The following is a 22,722-nucleotide window of genomic DNA, read 5'->3' as shown; positions in this document are numbered from 1 at the left end:
TGCCCAAAGTGTTACAGTTCCCTTCTTCTGATCTATCATACTTTAGTCAAAGTGTAATCCTCCCAGAATATCACCATCTCGGGAAGAGAGATCTCTTTGAATAACTTGGAAGCAAATTTAAATGAACTACATTTCCAAAATTAAAAAAGGAAAAAATATCTATAAAAAGGAGACATATTTATATCACCCCAGGAAGCTCTGAAGTAAAATTGAGTCAACCCGACAGGTCTTTGGGGTCTTCCGGCTCAGCGTGCTGCAGGGGTTCCTGTGGGGGCCTGCGGTCTCTGACTACGAATGTGTTTCAAGATTATAGCTAACTCTTCACTATCTAGTACTGAATCTGTATTACCCACCTCACTAAATCCTCCAACTAAATTTCAAAGACTCACTCATTTGACTTTTATAGCTTGAGCACAACTAGGAAAGAATCAGAAGATACTAGTGGTAAATGAGTCACACAAACACAAAGACACTTAAGTGTTAGAAACGTTTATTTGTCAAAAAATAAAAAAAGGGGGGAGGAGTGGAATAAAACAAGGCTAAATTTCAGCTAATGCTGTACCACGATCACAGGTCAGACATGAAAAAAAAAAAACAAAAACAAAAAAACAAAAAACCAACAACAAAACCCCCAGTGGTCCTAGCAATTCTGAAAGATAGGCTTCAGTGTTAGAGTCCAGAGCTAACAGAGAAGAATAAAGGCTGCTTGCCACTACGTGGTAATTTCAAAGGGAGAGGAGATGCTGGAGGTAGGCAGGGAGAAGGTTCAACTCCTAGGGAAAGCCAGGTAAGAAGGGCTCCACTGCACAGGAAAAAGGGGATGCCAGCATATTCCTTACCTAGGGCTGCTCAGAGGCTGAGAATATAAGGAACAGAGTGAAAGGCTACAGAGACAAGTATCAGGAGGAAAGAAAAGTCAACTTAGAAGAATTAAATTAAGAAAGAAAACATAGTTGGTCACAAACTCCTTTGTTTACTGAAACATGAAGCAATGGAAACATCCCGGCAAAGGGGACCGCGCGGAGCAAGTTCTCATATATGACCGCAGCCCGAGGGTTCAGTCCGCAATTATCCTACCTGAAAGAGAGCACAACACAAGAGGCTTACACAATGCCTGGAGAGCAGCTTGGGTCCGAGTACAAGGGCCCTGGTCCCGTCCTGTATTCCAGGGGGAAGAAAAAGAACAAAACAAAATGAAGTCAGACCGGATCAAACTTACATCCCATGTAATTACCTAGGAGTCTACTAACAGATACACATAGGAATCTGCACCTAGCACAGGATGCAGTCTAGCTGGAAGCCTGCTGTGTTAGTGATAAATACATCATTCTCATTTTCTTACTCATCTTGTAGGCAAGATGACCTCTATGACAGAGCTAATGTCGGTGCCACAAAGGGTATACATACATTATCCAAAACAACAGTTTAATTTTGGGGTTCAGGAAAGCAGATGCTGAGATCACAAATAAGGCCAATTGTACTATTCTGAACGTGTTTCATAGCAAACAAACTTTGAGAAACGACAGTCGCTGAGAATAGGGTGTTGAGGAGCAAAGTGGTCATTGCACACATCTACATGTCACGGTGTCAGGTTAGAGCCACAGTTCTAGTAGTTCTCCTAACCAAGCAAATCTCCCTTGCCAAATCAAAAGAGGAATCATTCCCAGAATTCTCTAATTCTTCCACTGATGATGGGAACTCCAGACACCAATGGCTGGGGGGAAAATAAAAGTTAACTCACACCAAGTTCCTCTACTTATTACAGACAAAGGGCCAAATCTTGGTCTTGATCTGTGCCAATCGACTTCAAAAGTTGTGACGTTCTTGGATCAGTTCTGCTAGGGTGAGACCCGAATTTGGCTCCCCAGCAGTTCTGGAGTATTTCATCCTGGCAGCCTCATTAACATCAGGCTCCTGGGACTGCAACCAACTCAGGGTTATTCAGTCCATCTGAGGTTCACACCTGGAAGGTAAGTTTCTTTAAAAGTCATCACTAAAAAGAGGTTAGTTGAACAATCACTGCTCGCAGTCAGTCAAAATTTACTTTTCAAATGCCCAGCCATACCCTTTAAAGACCAAAACATACTTAAAGAATTAACTCTGAAACATATTTGAGAGAAATAGAAGTTATCTGGCAGACTGACACCATCTTTCCTCAGAGGTGTTTTCCACCTCATGATAATTCAATTGTAAAAACGCTACAGGCTGGGAGACTACCCACATCATATATGAACATATACTGCTACACAACGGCCTCAGGAGATCCAAGTCTTGCTATACTTGGCCATCCAGGATATACATTATCACAGCTTCATGCCGTATTTACTTCTTACTTCACACAAAGACCAAATTCCTATAGCTTTGTCATCTTCCATACATAACACCAGTTAGGAACACTGGAAACCCTACGGTAACTCAGTTGAACTTTGCTACTAGGACTCTTAATTCAAGTGATGTTCAAGGTACAGGGAAAATGTCAGAATATAAGATTCTCATGATACCATTTCCACTTGGAAGAAAAGATTTATTGATCTCTAGATATTCCTAATTATTACTGCCATTTCTAACACTTTCGGTACACATTTCCTAAAGTAGGAGACATTAAATTTTGAGTCGCCACCTATGGGATTTTTATACACAGAAAATTTACCAGTTGAATTCCTTAAATGTTTCTTAAAAACAAACTGCTAGGAGAATGGGAAGTACCAGGCTCTCAACGATGGGCATCACAGGCTACTCGCAGCTAAGGGTTTCAGTGACTGAGTAGAGCAAGGTGCTTGCATTGCTAGCAGGAAAAGGACTGCACGGGCAGAACATGCAGCTTCCAGGCAACTAAACATTCCACATTCACAGGCCTTTATCTGCCTTCTGCATACTGTCAAAAGTTTCCTTTTAATACAGGCTAATGGCCCAAGGTAAGGTTTTACGGTCAACCAGAAGCCTAATGTTGTAATACTCACTGTGGCATCATTACTACTGAACCTGAGCCTAACACATAGTGACTTGCAGTGCAGAGTGCAGGGTTTTGGAATCAGGTCTGAGCTTGAGTTTTGGATCTACCTCTAGAAGGCTTAATTCCCTTCTTTTTAAAAGGAGAAAGTATCAGGCTGACTGTCTAGATCAGGAATGGCCTAGTACAAGGCCCACAGAATCATGTGGTCTGGCCCTGCCAAGGAAATCTCAGGTGGGCCTTGCAGTCCCATCCATCTACAGCAGGCTAATTTTCACACTGACCTGGCCCTTGGCAGAAAAAAAGGTTTTCCACCCTGGGGATGAATCAGAGGGTCACAACAAATGATTCTTTCTTAAATGCTTTTCTGTACCCCAAGTCTGCTTACAACTGATGAGAGTATTCTAATAAACCAAGTTTGTTGAGTCACACATGAAAATCTGAGTAGGCCAAATGAACCTCTGGCCTAAGCGTGGGAAACAGGACTAACATGGACAGAACACCGCCCAACAGCAGATGGCCCTGGCCTCCTCTACTAAGTATGGGTCTCATTCAGGGGAACTAAATGGAATTTCTTAACCACACCCACCCAGCTCTCACCTCCAGTTTTTAAAAGGCTGAGTACCGTGCTCGGTCCACATACTGCTCCCGCTCATACCGGGCCATGTCATACAGAGAATTCCGTGCAGCTGCTGAAGCCTGAGACAACTCGCTCTCTGGCCCATAACCGTAGCCCTCTCCGACTGTGGGGAGCACAGCTGCAGCACGACGCAGTGGGCTTCTGTCCCTTCCGTAGTAGGAGGAAGAGGTGGCAGCGGCAGCAGCCATAGCAGCCGAGGTGGCGGCAGCGCCAGAGTTCTGCAGTAGGTGTCTGTCATAGGGGTCGACAGAAGTGGAGTTGAGGTGACTGGTAACACCCGTACTCTGGACTTGAGGCAGGTGGGACATGGTTTGCTCTGCGTAGTTGTATGCGGAAGCTGCGGCAGCTGCTGCTACTGCCTCATAAGAGCGGACTCGGTAGCGCTTATAGTAGTCCAGTGCTCCATAGGCGTCGTTGTAATACATGGATTCCCCATAACCCATGGTGTAAGGTGTGCGCACTGCTCCGTACTGTTCATTGTACTGCTCAGTGAAGTCTGCCACGCGGCCTGTACGGTCTACTGGGCACTCTTTGGACCAGTGCCCCTCTTTCCCGCACCGATAGCAGCCGCTCTGGTCTCCCATCCCGGGCGCAGTCCTAAGCCGGCTGGTGGACAACTGCACGTGCATTCGTTTGCCTTGAGGAAACAAATATAAGATTTATTATACTTCACTGACATTCACTATCCTCCCCAAAATGAAAATGAACTAGTTGGCCTAACATACACATACATACACTCACTCCTTTTAACCTCTCCCACCCCCACAATTTAAGCAATCCCTTCTCCAAAATGTAGTTGAAATTTTAATACAGACGAGAGCCAGAAAACTTAAGTCCCCAGAGACCTGTCAATACTCTGATTGCACAGAGACCAGACTCCTTCCTGTTTCTCGCTGCACAATTTTCCCTTTTCCCTCCAAACACAGAAACAAAAGGTTTCCATTTCTCACTGCTAAGACTATTGTTAATTCCAAAAATTCAAAACCTGCCAGTACTTCCAAATCAAATATTCAACCAACCAGTTCGGCTAGATTTGGAAGGCATCTTACCCACCTCTCTTGATTTACTCAGAACCACAGGACGTGAGCATTTACTGAAGCTTAAAAACCACAGTAATCTTCTGTCCATCTTGTTTTCGCCAGCAATTTTTGCAGTGTCACCAAAAGGCTCTCTGTTAGTACATAGGTCATACTTGGCTCCTCATCTGCTTCATCTCCAGTGCCTCTGGGCGCTGTAAGATCCTCCTGATTTCAGCCCTACTCCTATTTTCTCTACAAGGATGTCTCCATCCCTACTGTGGCGAAAAAAAACCCACTTGACCAAGATCACTCAATAAGAAATTAGCAAGATTTTAAAACAGTACTGGTTTCTTAAGGACAATGTGTTTCCATGTAATGAGAAGATCAGTGTTGCCATGTAGTTTATGATTCTGTATAGTGGATTATCTACTTGTTAGAAGAAAAAAGTGGCATAAACCTAAAGACTTCTGGGCACCCATACAAAATAACCCACATCCATACTCAGTACTTCCAGGAAACGACCAGTACCGAGGAATAGCTAAGACGAGAAACCATTTTTGCTCACAGCTTGTATACCATCAAACCCACTGACTCATTGATCAAAGCATCCAGTCTCTCTTTTCTCTGACAGGCAGAGCAGACAGTGAAAGACAGACCTTCCTTCAGTTGGTTCACCTCCTAAATGGCCGCTACGGCTGGCGCACTGCGCCGATCCAAAGCCAGGAGCCAGGTGCTTCCTCCTGGTCTCCCATGTGGGTGCAGGGCCCAAGCACTTAGGCCATTCTCCACTGCACTCCCGGGCCACAGCAGAGAGCTGGACTGGAAGAGGGGCAACCGGGACAGAACCAGTGCCGCCGGCACTGCAGGCAGAGGATTAGCCTAGTGAGCTGTGCCGCCAGCCAGCATCCAGTCTCTTAAAAGCAGTTTAAGAAAAGTAGTATTTCTGGCAGTAATTTAGTCCCAAACAGCCTCTGTCTTTGGAGAGCAAGTCAATGTATTTCAAATTGTAGCCAAAAGGCAGCTAGTACAGATGTAGAGAACAAAGGCTTCTTGTCACTCTCTGGAGGGCTGCTCTGAACAGAGTCCCCCTCTGCGATCACAAGTTGCTCTCTCTGACAGACCTTGTCCTGGATGCAGCTATGTGACAGGAGGCCTCATGCTCCACTATGCTGTTGGGAACAGCCCAGTTCAGCATGGCAGCCAGAACAGCACCATGCACTGACCCCGGGAGGGGAGCGAGGTTAGTGGAGTAGCATCACCTCAGTCAAACTCAGTTGTGGGGGTGTCCAGGATTCCTATCACCCCAGTTTCTAGTACCGGCTACCTCCAACCTGGAGCCCATTATTTTACAAAATAAAGATGCTCAGGCTTTTGACCTCCAGTAACTAATACACAAGCAGCATCCATCAGCAGCAGTGACAGAATACAAATGGCAATAATTCAGTGAAGCATCATTTTAAACACCCCACTGTTTTCAGATGTAAAAACTCCCATCATAATTCTTAGACATTATTAAGGGTGTTTTGGCCCTAATTTATACCTCAAACGTTAAGTTTCCTATAATTTAGAGGATTACAAGTTACTTGGCTTTCAAACTTGCATGGTAACATTATAGGCTGCGTGAGACACAAACTGTTCTAATTCTGAAGTTAGAGAACTACGCCAATTCTGAAACACAGCCAATCCACAGACCCAGCAGTAACACTTTTAAGGGAAGAAAATTAAACTTGTACTCTATTTTTATGATTTTACATTGATGTTTCTCTTACTACCGCCAATCTTCATTTCTACTTTTCTTATTTTCAAAGGTGGTTATTATTAAGTCTGTAAACATCTGTGGCAAAATCCACTTCTGTAGTTGTGAAAAGGATGCTAGTAAAAATTTTCACCTAGAACTGAAAGATCTGTAATAGAAAAGACTTTTTCTTTTTTTAAAGTCTTTCCAAAGGCTATAACTAGGCTTTTAAGCAAAGGTCTTATAAATAATTAAAATAGCCTGCAATTCTCTATTACCATTAGCAATAGAGCAGAGAGAGTTACTACACTTGGACAGGCCACAAGCTTAAAGACTCAGATCTCCAAAGGGTACTAAAATCTGCTACCACCATTTTCCAAAACCAGCCCAACAGAAGTATTTCTTTAAAAAACTAAACGGAGAAGAGTATTAAGATGTTGACATGTGGAAAACTTGGGGTCCTGATTTCTGAGCTCCTGTCATGTGCCGGATTCCAGAGAAGAGCAGGGACGCTATGCTATGGCTGCCACAGTACACAGCACTCTGGCTTCATGCTTGTTTACAAATATGAGAGACAAAACGAGACACAGGAAATCTGACTCTCAATGCAGCTGCCTGACTGGAGTGCTTGAGAACTTCAGGGTCTTCTAGGCAAAGTGAGTGCTAACGAGATAGCAGTTCCCTTCTCTGCTGCTTGCTCTCAGAAGTCACACTACGCAGAAGCCGAAACAGTGGCTGTAAATATAAATAATGGCTCAAAAGACCCAAGTGGCACTTTCAAGAGGTCACTCCTCATTAGATGACTGAAATGGCTTTAAATCTGTCAAACTGGCATTTAGAGTTCTGTAAAACTGAACCTTACTACCCAACACTAAGCATTCTCTTGTCATCTGGGGGAAAAAACAAAACCAAACCAGAGGTGGTTATACAAATGTCTGTATGTAAAACTCAGAGTAGAATGCTCCCTCCAGAGGAGCCAAGGAAAGAACATGAAAACTAAATAAACTAAACTTTTCTTTTTCAATCCATCCACTTCCCAATGAGATGACATTTTAAAAAACCTCATGGATCCACTGCATTACTGATATCCACATCTTAATCACACCTGCTTTATAAGAGTATTAAAACACACACTCACCCTAAGCCAGATCTCCAATTAGCTGATTTCCCTTATACATATTTTTATCTCTTTCCTTTTATTCAATTGCATATTAAAAAGGTAAGGGCATGTAGTATCTGCAGAGTTTTTGCTCATTTTATATAAAAAACCCACGACATGTAAATAAAGCTTAAATAACTTTCTGAACATACTTAGAAACATGGCTGCAGCCATGCACCTTTCACCACAGTGCCTTTGCTGTGAAAACACTTTCCAATCTATTACCTCACGCCAGCCTCACTACCGTCCTGTGGGGCAGGTATGGCAGGAGTCAGCAACACTACTTTGCAAATGGAGAGAACGAAGGACAGCGAGGTGAAACTCTCGTCCGATGTCAAGTAGCAGGCACCTGAAACTTTTGCCCTGTGTGGGGAACATCGCCTGCAAAATCATTTGGTCTGGCCCTGCCAAGGCAACCACAGGCAGGACTCAAAATTCAATTGATCTCCGGCAGGCTAATTTTTAAGCTGGTAATTTTGTATGGCTTGTGAATGATGCTGTAAATATCCAAACGGCCTTTGGCCCTAAAAGGTTCCCCACCTTTGCTTTAAGGAGCACCTAAAGGCCAAGCAGCTAAGCAGCGTGGGGAGTAACCGGCTGAAGCTAGGGACACCTAATGGTGCTCCAAACTTTCTTACCTTTTTCTGGTCAGTTTTTCCTTTCCTCTTTCTCCCATTCTGTTTTCGAGGCTTAGCGGAGGACCCTTAATTGCTTACCTAGGCACATGTGGCTAGAGGCTGCCTAATTAGCATGGTTCTCCAGTCTTCAGACACCCTCGTCTGGTATTAACACCACCACACGTACCTCTACTTCCCTACTACCGGCATAAACAATGCCGTATTCGCTGTGATGCCCCGACTGGAATCTCCGCATCAGCAGGGCCATCGTCCTCACGACACCTGGCATTTTCTGAGACTGCCTTTCTTCCCCTTCAGGGCAATGGCACGTGGAGAACCACCATGGCATGCTCCTGGCTCTGTCTGCAGTCCACAGATTGAACAAATGTGGGCACCTCAAAGATCTCCCCACCCGCTCAATTCAGATTCACCACCCAGATGTATAATACAGGGCTACTCTCCTTTTCCTCTTTCCCATGGCCACCCATCACCGCAGGCCATGAAGAGTATAAATCCTAAGCATTTAACCCTCGAACAATGAGACTTCCTGGTCGTAAGGGAAACAGGTAAGCCGTCATCCTCTAAGCTTCCGACAGCACTCAATCAATGAAGCCATAGGATAACGTAATTTCTGATGCTGTCTAGTTAAGGAACCTCTTAGCAAACTCAGAAAGAGGAAGTATTTGATTCCTCAACGGCAAATAATGTTTACAAGCAATAAACAATCCATTATTTCCATTAACACAGAATTGAAGCCCCCGCCCCCCCCCCCACGGCCGGACCTGCCTGTCTGAGCTAGACCCCACTCAGCTCGCTAGCCAGGCCCCAGGGTGTTCACCTTGGAACTCTGTGTTATCAAGGCCCCTGATGGCCTCCACCGCGTCCTCCGCCCGCTCCATGTGCACGAAGGCATAATCCTTCACGATGTCACACTCGATGACAGGCCCGTACTCCTCAAACTTGGCCCGCAGCTCCTGGTTGGTGCACGTGGGGCTGATGTTGCCCACGTGCAGCTTGGTTGAAGCCTTGCTCTTGTTCTTGCTGGCTTCCACGTTGATGTTCACGCCGTGGAGCTTGTAGTGGTGCAGGTTGCGGATGGCATCCTCGGCCGCCGTCTTGTCCTCGATGTGCACGAAGCCGTAGTTCTTGATGATGTCGCATTCCAGCACCTTCCCGTACTGCTCGAACAGCGAGCGGATCTCCTGCTCGGTGGCCTCCCGGGGCAGGTTTCCGATGAACAGCTTCACCATCGTGACGAGAGCCTGGCAGGGAGACAGGGCCGGGGTGGGGAGCGCCGCGCAGTTTAACCCCACGAAGTGGCGGGTGCCCTCAAGACCGTCCCACGGAGTCCCCTCCGGGGAGGAGGGAGCAGCGCGCGCCGCGCCAAAGGACGTCGGGGTCGGCGTGCGCCGCGCAGCCCGCCCGCCTCGCGGAACGAGGCGCGCCGAGGAAGAGGGGCGGCGGGGCCGCGTCTCCACGCAGCAGGAACAGGGAACGTCCGAGCGGAAGGCCAGAGGCTTCCCGGGGTCCCGGTGGCGGTGTGGAGGCAAACCCGGCGCCTCTCCTCCGCGGGGCCCGCCTTCCACGGTCTCCGCGAATACGGGGCGCCCTCGGCTCCCGGCCGGGACCCGCTCCCGGGCTCCTTCACCCCAACAAAGGCTCGCCCGACCCCCGCCCCGCCCCTCCGGCCCGCGGCCCCGCCTCCTCCCGTTGTCTCCCCGGCCCTGCCGCCGCAGGACGAGGACCTCAAACCCGGACCCATCCCCGTCCGCGAGGGCCCGGCCCGGCCGCAGGCTCCCCACACGCCCACAGGCCCCCCTCGTACCTCCGGGTGGCGGCGGCGGTGGCGGCGGCTCCCGCGTCAGAGAGAACCTTACAAAATGGCGACGGCCGCTCGAGCCTCGGCGCGACCGGGCCCTTTCTCGCGCGCCAGCTCACGCACGCGCGAGTGCGCGCTGCCGCCCTCCCCTGCGCCTCGCGGGAGCCGGGCGGCCAATCCCGCGGCCTCAGACAAACGACCGCCCCGTGCTGGGGCGGGGCCAGCGGCTGACGCTGCTGCGGAGCGGAGGTCAGCCCGCCCCTGGCCGCAGCCAGCCAATCACCATTCTGGGAGAGGGCTGGCAATCACGCGTCAGAAGGGCTCGGGACGCAACCACCGCCTGGGTGGAGTCGGCCGCTCGGGGGAGTCGCGGAGCCTCACAATGGAACGTGCTATTGGGCGGCCGGGGCGGGGGAGGCTGGTGACAAAGGGTTCGCTCACGCGGGCTGCCCCGGAGCGGCGTGGCCTGCGCTTCCCCGGCGGACCTCGCCCCGCCTGGTAGCAGGACGTGCAGAGGTGCTGTGGGGAGCGCCGGGGAGCGGGCAGGCGGCTGCGGCAGGGCGGGGGCCCTCGGCCTGTGGCGGAGTGTGAGCCCGGCCTGTGTCCGCTCCGTCCCACAGGGACGCTTGGCCGGCTGGGCCGGGGCCCAGAGTCCGCTTGTCTGGGGGTGGACGGGGCTTCCGCGGCCACGCGGCTGCCCGCCAGCTTTCCGGCCCGCACGGCCCCGCCGTGTCCGAGACACCGCCCGGTGGCGGGGCGAAGCTTCTAGATGAATTACCCTCACCCCAGCGCAGCACAAGGCCTGCCTGCGGGTTTCTCCTTTTCTTTTAAAGATTTTATTGAATTGAAAGAGTTACACAGAAAAGAGGCAGAGAGCGCGAGGGCTAGAGAGGGGTCCTCCCTCCGCAGGTTCGCCCCCCAGATGGGGCAGTGCGGGCTACTGCACCCCCTCCCTGCCCTCGCCTGCCTCCCGGCTCTGGTCCCGGCCCTTGACCGCCGTTCCCCTCCCTCGCAGGCGGGCTTTCCCATGAGTTGATCGTGGAACTGTCTTGTGTTCTTTTTGATGCACGTTTTTCCTATTCTTAAAAAAAAAAATTGATTGTGGAACTTTCCAGAAAGGCACGACGGGTGCTGCGGGCCCTGCACTGCCGCGGGCCCTCCCCAGCCCTAACGAGTGTCTGACGTCACGTGTTGCCGAGTGGTTTATCAGCCTTTCCTTTTTTTGCTCAAGTATTTAAAGCAAATCTCAGCCCTGTCATTTCACCTGGAGTACTCCACGTCTAATTTAAAATACCGGTGCTAATGTCATTGAATTTTTGTGCTCAGAGTTCCCCTAGGTTGTCACGAATGTCTCTTTTTTTTTTTTTTTTTTTTTTTTGACAGGCAGAGTGGACAGTGAGAGAGAGAGACAGAGAGAGAAAGGTCTTCCTTTGCCGCTGGTTCACCCTCCAATGGCCGCCGCTGCAGCCGGCGCACCGCGCTGATCCTGGCAGGAGCCAGGAGCCAGGTGCTTTTCCTGGTCTCCCATGGGGTGCAGGGCCCAAGCACCTGGGCCATCCTCCACTGCACTCCCTGGCCATAGCAGAGAGCTGGCCTGGAAGAGGGGCAACCGGGACAGAATCCGGCGCCCCAACCGGGACTAGAACCCGGTGTGCCGGCGCCGCAAGGTGGAGGATTAGCCTATTGAGCCACGGCGCCGGCTCACGAATGTCTCTTTACTGTTGGTTTCACCTCCTCCTCCTTTTAATGATTTATTTATTTGAAAGGCAGAGTTAGAGAGAGGGAGAGAGGGCAGAGGAGGGGAGGGGAGGGGAAGGGAGATCTTCCACGTGCTGGTTCACTCCCCAAATGGCTGCACCAGCCATTGCCAGGCCAAGCTGAAGCCAGAGCTGCTTCCAGGTCCCCCACGTGGGTGCAGGGCCCAAGCACTTGGCCCGTCCTCCACTGCCTTCCCGGGTGCATCAGCCGGGACAGGAACCCACTGTGCCACAAAGCTGGCCCCTACAGTTGGTTTCTTCTCATCTGTCCCTAAATAAGGCCTGCGTGTTGTGCATTTGTATAAATTATGTAAATGTGCAGTGCTGTGTTGTGTAGTTCATTGCTTCCTACTCTTTTCACTAAGTGCTATGTGCCATCTAACTCCATGGGGGGCGCCTACAGAGCTTACGTAGCTGTCTCTGGGTATAGGAGACTAATTCCCCGTCACTAAAATTATGAACAGAGTTGAAGTTAACATCCTTATATGTGTGCCCTAATTCTGAAAATTTGGGTGGACATGGGCCCAGGGTGACATGGCTAGGTTGCTGGTCACTGGGTCTCCATGGTGTTGTCCTCTGGAGACAGCTGTGCCGGCTGCCCCCACCTGCCGCAGACGAGGGGCCAAGCTTTGGCGTTACCTGGTTTTGTTTGCTCGTCTACTGGGCACAAAGGGATACTTCACTGTTGCTTTAACCTACCCATCTGGTTATGAATGACTTTAAGCATCTCTTAAAAAGTTGTTTATTTGAAAGGCAGAATAATAGAAAGATCTTCCATCCATTGGTTGACTTCCCAAACGGCCACAAACAGCCAGGGCTCGGCCAGGTTGAAAGCAGGAGGCAGGGACTCCATCCAGGTCTCCCCCATGCGTGGTACTTGGCTAGTCTCCACTGCCTTCCCAGCAGTCTTAGGACGACGCTGGATTGGAAGCAGAACAGCTGAGACTCGAACCCGTGCTTTGGGACGGATGCCAGCTAGCAGGCGGAGGCTTAACCAGGGCCCCACAAGCTCAGCCCTGAGCCTCTCCTCTCGCTCTTGTTTTTTTTTTTTTTTTTTTTGAGGGGGGGTTGCTCTTGCAGACTTCCCGTTTATCCTTTCCAGGGTGAAGTCTCCTTTTGTTGCCTTTAGGACTTCCCTGTACTTTCTAGGTATTGAGCTCCTATTGGCTTCTAATCTCTTCCTCACCCCCCAGTTAACTTTGTTGTTTTCACTGAGCGGAAATCCTTTTTAAATGCAGTTGATCTTCTGGTGGTTGGTGTCCTCCGACTCCTCGGGGGCCACGGGACAGTCTGCGTCTTCTTCCACTAGCGTTACAGATCTTGCCGCTTTTAGGCCTGTAACCCACTACTGTCCAACAGAAACAGAAGCCACCCATGAGGGGACCTCAGAAAGCTTGTGGAAAGATTAAAAGACAATTTTATCCTGCTACCAAAAAAATGGGAAAATCTATGCACAATTTTTTCATAGTATGTGCTTTCCGTGAACTTGTTGAAGACGCCTCATATGTTATTTAAAATTTTCCAGGACGTGCATTCAAAAAGTAAAACAAAAATTGGGGCCAGCGCCGTGGCTCACTCGGTTAATCCTCCGCCTGTGGCGCCAGCATCCCATGTGGGCGCCAGGTTCTAGTCCCGGTTGCCCCTCTTCCAGGCCAGCTCTCTGCTGTGGCCCAGGAGTGCAGTGGAGGATGGCCCAAGTGCTTGGGCCCTGCACCCCATGGGAGACCAGGAGAAGCACCTGGCTCCTGCCTTCGGATCGGCGCAGCGCCGGCCATGGCGGCCATTTGGGGGGTGAACCAACGGAAGGAAGACCTTTCTCTGTCCCTCTCACTGTCTAACTCTGTCAAATAAATAAATAAATAAGAAATTCACTTTAATAATGTTGCTTTGACATATAAATCAGTATAAAAACTAAGATTTTAAAGTTCTTTTTTCCTCTGAACTTCTCAAAATCTGCTTATGTTCTCCTTGTAGCACATCAGTTTGGCCTGGCCCCTTGGCAAGTGCTCAGTGGCCACACGTGGCCCGCGGCTGCCGCACCGCCCGGCAGGTGGAGAGTCCCCCTGCAGGGTGACAGGCAGTACAAGGTCGTCACCGCCCGCGTCCTTACACTCGGTGCCCTTCCGGCCCTCACCGCTCCGCGCCGCCTCCCATCTCTCCTGGTGGAAGACTTCTGTCTTCTACCCACAGCTGACGCTGTCTCCCCAGACTCACTCCCCGCTCCTAGGCGAATCCTCTCGGACGCCCTGTCCTCACGGAATCCCGCCGTGGCTCCAGCTGCCCGTGTATGCAGGTGGTGCTCAGACCACAGCAGCAGCAGCAGGCGGTCCTACCTGCACCACTAAAATCACCACTCAGTGGCATCTCTGCCCCAGGCACGTTTTCTCCTGAAACGTCCAATTATGGCTTCACCCTCCCCCCCCCCCGCCCCGTCTTGCCCCCGTGGAGTACGGACACCCGGATTCCTGACACGCCCCACGCGCGCTCTTGCAGACAAGACAGGCATCTGCAGTGCCAACCTGTGGTTCCCTTTGGCCCCACGGCACACTCTTCCAGTGTATCACCCCCACTTACAGTGGGACATGGAAGCCAGGGCGCCAGAGCTCATGTGTGGAGCCGTCTGGGCCGTGCTGTGCCAGTCCTGGGCCGGCGTGGCGGCTCTTTGTCAGGGCGGAGGGTAATCGGGGCCGTTGGCCAGTCATGCTCAACGTGTTTTCCTGCACAGATGGCCGTCTGCGCAGGGAAAACGAGGCAAAGACAAAGTTTTCCTGAAGGTGACCACCAAGGCGTGGTTCAGGTCGCCCAGGAACCCCCAGGCGCCAAGTCCGCGGAAGGGGAGGGGCTTCCCGCCCCTCGGTCTAGAACCTGTATGTGACCGTGCGCCCAAGGGCACTGCAGAAAGCTCCGGGGAGATGGAAGTAAATGATAAATTTATTTTGCTGCAAAAATTTGGAAATTCATGTATCAGTTTTTCATATTACACATTTTTCCGTGATCTTTTGGGAGAACACTCCTATTTACACACTTCGGGTGCACCTCATGGCTTCCGCCGGTCAGTGGGTTGGGCCCCTGCCCCCTCTCTCATCCCTGCGTGACCCCGCTCCCTCCAGTCTGTCCGGGAGGAGACAGGAAGTGGGTCCACGAGCTGACCAGCTGACCGCTCCCTGCTGGGGTCCAGAGAAGCCTGAGTGAGAGCAGCTGCTGCCTTCCACCGTGAACCCCGCTGCTGAGCTTCGTCCATCCCGGGGTGAACGGCTTTAAAGGAGGATTTGGCACTGGTCACCCCAGCAAATGGGAGGTCGTTACAGTGGGGAGGTGAGACCGAGGCAGGGAGACTCTCGCAATAACAGGCGCTTGGAGTCTGGGGCCGGGCAGAGCCGGCACACAGGAGCCGGGGCCACACGGAGGGGCCTGGGCCGGGCAGAGCCGGCACACAGGAGCCGGGGCCACAGCGAGGGGCCTGGGCCGGGCAGAGCTGGCACACAGGAGCCCGGGGCCACACGGAGGGCCTGGGCCGGGCAGAGCTGGCACACAGGAGCCGGGGCCACACGGAGGGGCCTGGGCCGGGCAGAGCCGGCACACAGGAGCCCGGGGCCACACGGAGGGCCTGGGCCGGGCAGAGCTGGCACACAGGAGCCGGGGCCACACGGAGGGCCTGGGCCGGGCAGAGCTGGCACACAGGAGCCGGGGCCACACGGAGGGGCCTGGGCCGGGCAGAGCCGGCACACAGGAGCCGGGGCCACACGGAGGGGCCTGGGCCGGGCAGAGCCGGCACACAGGAGCCGGGGCCACAGCGAGGGGCCTGGGCCGGGCAGAGCCGGCACACAGGAGCCGGGGCCACACGGAGGGGCCTGGGCCGGGCAGAGCCGGCACACAGGAGCCGGGGCCACACGGAGGGGCCTGGGCCGGGCAGAGGGGCTGCGGTCAGGAAAGCAAAGACACCCGGAAGCAGTGGAAGCGGCTGAGCTGTTTAATCCCCTCCTCGGCCAGACTCAAGGCTGCAGGCCACTGACAGCAGCCAGACACGGAGTGGCCACTCGAGTCCGAGGGGGAGGGGCGGGGAGGGGCGCACCTGGACTCCCCTGGCTCTGTCACCTGGCACTCCCGCCCCCAGGTCCTGCTTCAGCTCTGGGAGGGTCCTGGCCGGTCCCCAGGGGCAGGGAGCTGGGTGGCGGATGGCTTGCCGGAGCTGTGGTGGGAGAAGGGTGGCGAGGCCGGGGCGCACGGCCCCCTGCCCCGTGGCCTATGTCATCCGCATGGCAGCGGGGGTGGAGGCATAAGGTGGGGCCGGAGGGAAGAGGGGCGAGTGGGAGGGAGGATTGGGGGCTGCCTGGGTCCCACCACCAGTCTGGAGTCAAACAGCGGAAGAGGGCTGCTCCTGGGAACACGGGCTTGTCCCAAGTGACAGTCCCTGGTGGTGGGCTGGCCTTGGCAACGAACCCTAGCAGCAGGCAGTTGTCCTGACGAGAGGGCGGTCCCTGTCGACAGTCCTGGCAGTTTCCTGAACGCGGAGGGGAGCTGGCCTGGCGGGATCTCGCCTGCCCTCAGCTACTTGTTCTTCTTGAAGAAGCTGAAACGCTTCTCTCGCTCTCGTTCTCGGCCATCCTTGCCGCGCAGCACGACGGGCCCCTCGGCCCCGGCCGGGGACACGGGGGGCATGGTCATGGCCCGGGTCATGCCTCGAGTGCCGCTGGGCGCTGCTGGCTCCTCCGGCTCTCCAGAGGCCGAGGAGGCGGCGGCAATGGCCGCGTTCACCACGCGCAGCCACGAGCTCATCTCCGCCTGCAGGGGACGCACAGGCAACGGGTCAGCTCCACGGACACGGCGCGGGGGCAGCAGGCAGGGTCAAGGGAGGAGGAGGGGAAGGAAGAACGCCGGTTTGACCCCTGGCACACGGGGAGCGTGCTTGGGTGCGACCGTCACGGCTGCCCAGCTGGCACACCGTGGGCTGTTGGGCTGCACGGGGCACGCAGCCCAAGACAGAGAGAGGCAAGGAAAGGAAGCGCCCCGGGAGACGGGCCCGGGGAGACGGGGAGAGGGGGCGAGGAGGGGCAGCTCACCTCATCCTTGGCCTGGAATAAATACTCTTTTCCATCCTGTAAGCTGTTGGGAGAGAAGCCACAGGGCAGAGCTGAGTGCAGTGCTGGTGAGGGTTCAGCTACGGCCCGCAGCCAGGCCGGGAGCCCTCAGAGCCAGATCAGACACGCTTCGCACATTCCTCAGATTCCCAGGAAGCAACTGTGCAGAAGCGAGTCCTTTCCGATTGGCTGCAGACGGCCTGGGTGAGCTCACTTCATCCCAGGCCTCGCCGCCTGCTTGGCCACTTGCCGGCAGGCAGGGGCAGGCCGGGGTGGGAGGCAGGGGCGTGCCAGGACCCTGCCCTGGAGGACTTCTCAGCCTCAATCCTACTTCCCCTGCCCCCCTCACTGTAGGACGCAGGCAGAGCTGCTGCCCGCCCCGCCCCATGGCCCCGCCCCGTGCCCGGCTGGTGTCGGCACCCCTGGCTGGGCCGAGCCCACGGTCCACCTGGCGTCCCTCCCGACTTCCCCGTCCATCCCCGGAACGCCAGCCCCTGCCCTACCCCAGCTTGAAGACATGCTTGCGCTTCCGGTAGTCAAAGGCCACGCTGCCCTGGGCCCTGGCCAGGCTGACGGGCACTTCCCCATGGTACGGCACTCCCGCACCGGCCGCCTTCGCGTCCTTGTAGAAGCCCAGGCTCCCGCGCCGCAGGACACAGTACACGTTCTGCCAGGACCTGGGAGGCACACGGCGAACCCCGCGAGGACTCGGTGCGGCCCGTCCCCTGGGGCTCCCTTGGGCATCCTCGAGTTTCTGGCTCCACCCGCCGTCTCCAGGCCCCGTCCGGTCCTCAGCCCTGCCTCTCCCCCAGAGGACACCCCGAGAGGCCCCGCGTGGTACCTGTTGGCCGCCTTCTTGCCGAAGGCCTCCATCTCCTGCTTGCGACATAGCATGCCTTCCATCTGCTCCTGGGCCGAGAGCTCCGGGCCACGAGCCGGCAGGGTGGCCGCCTGCGCGGCCTCCGACGACCTGCTCTGGGGCAGTGTGGGCGCGGCCGGGCCGCGGGGCCGGGCCTGCTGCTCTCCCTGCAGCCCGTTGACTTCATCCCCCGCGCCAGCCCCCTGGGAGGGAAAAGCTGCGTGAGCCTCGGAGGACGCCGCGGGAGGTGCCTGGCCCCGCGCGACCGCCTAGAGCCATTCCCCCCTCGGCCTCTGCCCGCTCCCCTCCCAGGCCTCGCACGGCCCCCTCTGTCGCTGCATCTCCCCGTCGGCAACACCCGCACCTCCAGGGACACTCACAGGGCCTACCGGGAAGCTGCCCGGCTCCAGTCTCTGCTGTGCCAACAGGGGCTGCGAGGACAAGGGGCCGTGAGCAGTGTGCCTGGGGCCGGGGCGCCAACGGGGCACACGGAGGCCGCGGGGGCTACCTGTGAGGCTTCGGCGTCCGTGCAGACCCCGTTCACGCTGGGCGCCTGTGTGGGTGCTGGCGGCTGCGGCTGAGCTCTGGAAAGGCCGAAGGTGACACCTGACCGTCAGTCTCCGGTTTGCGCGGGCTCAGCCGCCGCCTCCTCTCCCGGGAGTCCCAGCTCTCACCGGTCCCAGGCAGCGTCGGCAGGCGTCTGGCCGTCCCCCAGGCTCTCGGTGGGCAGACCTGTCGGGTGCTCGGCGGCAGGGGGCCGCTTCCGCCGTTCCTCCTCCTCCTGCTTCCTCTTCTTCTCTCGCTCCTCCAGCTGTCAAGGAACGCCTGACTTCAGAGACGTGTCTCGGCCCGGGCCAGCGCCACGGGGCAGTGGAGAAGAGGGAAGCAGGCGGGGCGTTTTAGTGTGGCCCAGGGAGACGGGTGGCTCCTAACGGGGCGCCCTCGGCTCACGGCTGGGGGGGGGGGGCGCTGCAGCAGGGCGAGAAGGGAGCACAGGCCTGAGCCCGGGGGCCCAGCCCTCACCGCCGTGAGCTTCTCCAGTGCGCTGAAGCGCTCCTCCCAGGCCACCGCCGACTTCTGGAAGGCTTCGTGCCGCTTGATGAGGCTCTCGACCTCGTCGACCGTACAGCCCAGCTCCGCGCTCCGCACCAGGGGCTCCTGGCTGCACAGCCAGGCCTCTGCCATCCCCGCGTCTCTCCCAAACATGAGCACCTCCAGAACTGCCGGGATCGGGGTCACGGGGAGACGGCAGGTCAGCGTGGGGCTGGGAGCCGCGGCAGCCTCCGGAACGGGGCACAGAGAGAGCCACCGCCCCCGAGAGGCGCCAGGGGGTGTCGCCGGAGAGCACCGAGCAGGCCAGGGGGTGCCCCCCGAGAGCCCAGGGCTCCTGGTCTCACTTCCTGCGGAAGCCACAGGACGCGAGACCCCCAGCGTTTCGGGACCTGTGTCCCGAGCAGCTCACCGAGCTGAAGCCAGTCCATCTTCTCCTGCCACTTGTCAGCCGTCTCCTGGCGCCGGGCCTGCAGCTGGGACAGCTTCTCCGAGATCTGAGGGGCAGAGAGGCAGGTTGGCACCCAGTGGGGCCCGTCCGGGGTCCCCGGGGGTTCCTCTGAGGGCCCAGTGGTTTCTGGTAGCACGGCAGTTCTGGGGGTAGGATGGGACGGGGGAATCCCTGAACAGTGCTGGGGACGTGGAGTGAAAGGTCTGCAAAGCAAAGAACAAGACGAAGCAGCCGGCACGGAGCCCCCTGCTCCGCTCAGCTCGCCAGGCCTCACCCACCTCCTCCGCCGCGTAGTGGCTCCTGGCCAGCAGCTCCTGCCCCATGTCGATACAGGACGAGAAGCGGTCGGCTCTGGCCTCTATCTCCGCCTTGATGCCTTGCTGGTTCTTGATAACCAGATCCGCGGAGGACACGTCCCTGGGGGTGGGAGGTGGGTACAGACTCAGTACTGCCCACCGCTCCCAGCCCCGTCCCAGCCACCAGCCCACACAGCACGCGGGCGCAGTGGGGGGCCTCACCGGGGCCGCTCCTGGGCGTCCATCTGCAGGTTAACCCCATCCATCCAGAGCATCAACTCCCGCACGGCCTTGAAGAAGCGGAACTTGTCGGTAGTGTCCAGCAGCAGCTGGCGGCGGGCGGCCGAGCTCCCCTGGAGCTGCGCCCAGGCCTCGGCCACCGCCTGCATGTGCCGGCCGATCTCCTCGGCTTTGTCTCCGGCGTAGGCTTTCTGCAGCCGGAGCCCGTCATCCTGCACCTGCTGGACCTGCGGGGGCCGGGGTTGGGGTCAGCAGACAGGAGGCCCTGTCCACTGCTCCCGCCCGCTTCACCAGCCGGGGCAGGAGGAGGAAGGGGTGCGGGGCAGGCTCCTCTGCCCTGTGTGTTTCATCAGGGGTCCTGGGCGTAGCCTAGGGGAGTGGGCTTTCAAAGGGCCACCAGCCAGAGGCAAACGACACATGCAGCCCCACAGAGGGCATCCAGGGCCAGAGGACCAGGTTTCGCTGGCTGAAGCAGCAGCTACGCTCCTTCTGTGTGGGTCCAGAGCTCAGCCCAGGTGGCACCGACAAGCAGAGTTCAGGGGAGCACGCTCTGGCCATCGGGACCACCCGAAGATGTCGGGGCCCTCCAGGCGGCTCACCACGAGAGGAGAGACCGGGGTGTGCAGGTTCCCTGCTGACTCCCTCCCCAGTCCTGGGCTCAGCCCCCCCCCCGAGACCCCTCCCACCACCACCGCCCCCCGTGGGGCCGCACCTGGGCGCTGAGGGCCTGGATGTCGTGCTCGTAGGCGCAGTGCCGGCGCTGCAGGGCTTCGGCCGCGTTGAGGTCGCGGCCGGTGCCGTCGGGCAGCTGCTGCTGCTTGTGCTGCACCCGCGCCAGGGCCTGGCGAGCCCCGTGCAGGAAGCGCTGCAGCTCGTAGGCAGCGGCCAGCACCTGACCGCGCGTGTCCAGCAGCTCCAGCAGGTCGGCCCAGGCCTCGTTCAGGCTGTCCTTCCACTCTGCCACGGTGGCCCGCGCCGCGTGGCCCCCGGCAATGAGCCCGTTGGCCAGCGTGTTGGCGCTGTCCACGCGCTCCTGGCCAATGGTGCTCGTGTCGCGGGAGAACTCACGGAATTTGTCCCGGAGCATCTGGTGGGAGAGGCGGTTGCAAGGATAAAGGTGGGACCCCCGCTGGGCGTGGCACCTGTCCGAGGGAGGGAGCGCCCTCCCACTGAAACCGGAACCCCCTTCCGTCCCCAGGGCCAGGGCCGTATAGGCCAGAATGGGCTTTGTCACCAGGGCTGAGTTAGTAGTGACAGATACCACGGGGACACACCCCGAGAGATGCAGCAGGCCATTTGTCAGCGCGAATGATTTAGAGCTTGGGCACTCGGGGACGTAACCTGAGACGGCCATCACACCCTGACGCGTCACTGTGCGGCACGTGCCCCATTGGTGCCGGCACCTCTAGCCCTCAGACAGGACGCCCTCATCCTGGCCTGCATTTCTGCCATACTGAACACAGGCCCAAACCCCCAAGCTGGGGACGGGAGTCGGGCTCAGCCTTCATTGAGCCCTGCTGAGGAAGGCACGGGTGAGCCCCTCCAGCCCCCGCCTGCCCTCAGCCTGGCCTGTGCCCCGCCCCGCACTCACGGTCACGTGCTCGTAGTCCTGGCCCAGCTCGTGGGAGGCCGCCACCACCTCCCGCTCCTGGATCCACTGCTCCAGGTCGTCCAGCTCGCGGCGCAGCTGGCACAGCCGCAGGTGCTCCTGCAGGCGCTGCCGCCGCTCGCCCGCCAGCTCCTTCAGGCTGGCGTACAGCTTGTCCACCTGGGCTTGGCGGATCGACAGCCGCGTGCTGCAGGGGAGCGGGGCGGGGGGGGCACCACGGGACTTAGGGGACATAGCTCTGACCCCAGCCTGTCCCTTTGGGCCTCCCCAACTGTTTGCCAAGTCCCCGCTTCTCCAGCTTTCCAGACTGTATGCAAATAGTATGGGAGGTTGCACAACCACCGATCCTGTCCCACAGACACGGCGCCCTCTTTTGTCTGTGATTTTTAAAAATTTGAGAGGTGGAGAGAGAGAGAAAGCTCCCATCCGCTGGTTCACTTCCCCAGGGCCTGTAACGGCTAAGACTGGGGCCAGTAACTTCCTGGAGGGTGTTAAGGAACCCAACCATTGGAGCCGCCACCGTCGGCTCTATAGGGCGCAGGCACTCCCACGGGGGCCGGGGCCCCGCGCGGCCCGCGTGCTCACCTCTCGGGGTGGTCCTGGTTGATCATGTCTTGGCTGCTGGCTGCCAGCTGGTGGATGGTCTGGGCGTAGTCGGCCAGGGCTTGCTCCAGCACCTGATGCTTCTTGACCTCCGCTTGGGCGCTCGGCTCATCCTGGGGGCAGGGGCGGTGGGCGTCAGGGTTGGGGGGGGCGGAGCTAGGAAGAGCCAGCCATGCAGCCCCCGCGTGTGCCCAGCTCTCACCTTGGCTTTCTCCTGGCCCATCATGTGCAGCTCCTGCTCGCCCATCCAGGCCTCGGCCTCGGCGGCATCCCGGTAGAACTGCTGAGCCCGCAGGGCCTCCTCCAGCCGCTTTCTGCGTAGCTCCAGCTCGCGGCTCAGGCGCGTCCACATTTCCTGCAGCTCAGCCAGCTCAGGGCCGGCCGCCGCGGTGCCCAGAGCTCGCTGCCGCTCCGTCAGGTCTGCAATCCGCGGCTCGTGGCCCTGGATCTCCTTCTGCAGGGTCTGTCCCGGCCCCAGGAGAGGACAGCGCTATGAGGCTCGCTGGGCCCTGCGCCCCTCTGGATCGACTCGACTCGGGGGCCCTGCCTTCGCGCTCTTGCCCAGGGGAGCCACGGGGTGCCCCGGCCACCCACACGCTCTCCTGGAGAGACAGCTCGCCCAGCACCGAGGGGCCTGAGGCGCCCAGGTCTTCTAGACAAACTCCCGGGGCTGGGGAGGCCCTTGGGGGGGGCTTTTCTTCGCCTCACCTGGTTTTTCTTCATAAGGAGCTGGACGCTGGGCAGGTCTTTGCCGTGTTCCATGGAGCTCGCCATCGGGAGCCGCTCTGTCACCCACAACTGGGTGAGAAAGAGGGGGTCAGGGGAGGTGCAGAGGGCAGA

The 22,722-nt window shown here is 56.8% G+C and overlaps 2 protein-coding genes across 10 annotated transcripts in view; both read right to left on the bottom strand.

Moving 5' to 3' along the window:
- Window positions 1-473: 473 nt before the first annotated feature.
- On the bottom strand, window positions 474-10,062 carry LARK (RNA-binding protein lark). Of its 4 annotated transcripts, none has more exons than XR_016211465.1 (5): window positions 9,946-10,062; window positions 8,959-9,382; window positions 3,551-4,227; window positions 1,742-1,963; window positions 474-1,158 (listed from the first exon to the last, which is right to left on the bottom strand). XR_016211465.1 is itself a non-coding variant. In XM_089301461.1 (4 exons), the coding sequence occupies exons 2-3, from the start codon at window positions 9,368-9,370 to the stop codon at window positions 3,560-3,562; spliced, it is 1,080 nt and encodes a 359-aa protein (XP_089157587.1). In that variant the 5' UTR covers window positions 9,371-9,382; window positions 9,946-10,062; the 3' UTR covers window positions 474-1,158; window positions 3,551-3,559.
- Window positions 10,063-15,650: 5,588 nt separating this feature from the next.
- SPTBN2 (spectrin beta, non-erythrocytic 2) overlaps window positions 15,651-22,722 on the bottom strand; it is a 36,614-nt gene continuing 29,542 nt past the window's right edge. For 5 of the 6 annotated variants that reach the window (XM_051826461.3, XM_051826470.3, XM_051826469.3 and 2 more), the window contains 16 exons: window positions 22,591-22,680; window positions 22,085-22,345; window positions 21,865-21,995; window positions 21,262-21,466; window positions 20,383-20,757; window positions 19,653-19,897; window positions 19,413-19,551; window positions 19,096-19,180; window positions 18,657-18,853; window positions 18,308-18,444; window positions 18,142-18,217; window positions 18,014-18,064; window positions 17,616-17,836; window positions 17,278-17,451; window positions 16,757-16,799; window positions 15,651-16,478 (listed from right to left, as the gene is read on the bottom strand). In XM_051826461.3, the coding sequence (XP_051682421.1) occupies window positions 16,245-16,478; window positions 16,757-16,799; window positions 17,278-17,451; window positions 17,616-17,836; window positions 18,014-18,064; window positions 18,142-18,217; window positions 18,308-18,444; window positions 18,657-18,853; window positions 19,096-19,180; window positions 19,413-19,551; window positions 19,653-19,897; window positions 20,383-20,757; window positions 21,262-21,466; window positions 21,865-21,995; window positions 22,085-22,345; window positions 22,591-22,680 (2,664 nt within the window). In that variant the 3' untranslated portion in view covers window positions 15,651-16,244. The remainder of the gene's footprint in view (window positions 16,479-16,756; window positions 16,800-17,277; window positions 17,452-17,615; window positions 17,837-18,013; window positions 18,065-18,141; window positions 18,218-18,307; window positions 18,445-18,656; window positions 18,854-19,095; window positions 19,181-19,412; window positions 19,552-19,652; window positions 19,898-20,382; window positions 20,758-21,261; window positions 21,467-21,864; window positions 21,996-22,084; window positions 22,346-22,590; window positions 22,681-22,722) is intronic. The other variant, XM_089317533.1, reaches the window with a different exon arrangement.

Source organism: Oryctolagus cuniculus, chromosome 1 (assembly GCF_051225735.1).
Source record: "Oryctolagus cuniculus isolate XC-2025 breed Fujian yellow rabbit chromosome 1, ASM5122573v1, whole genome shotgun sequence".
Lineage (NCBI taxonomy): Eukaryota > Metazoa > Chordata > Mammalia > Lagomorpha > Leporidae > Oryctolagus > Oryctolagus cuniculus.
Note: the sequence above shows the minus strand (reverse complement) of the source record. Positions and strands in the feature narration are given on the sequence as shown.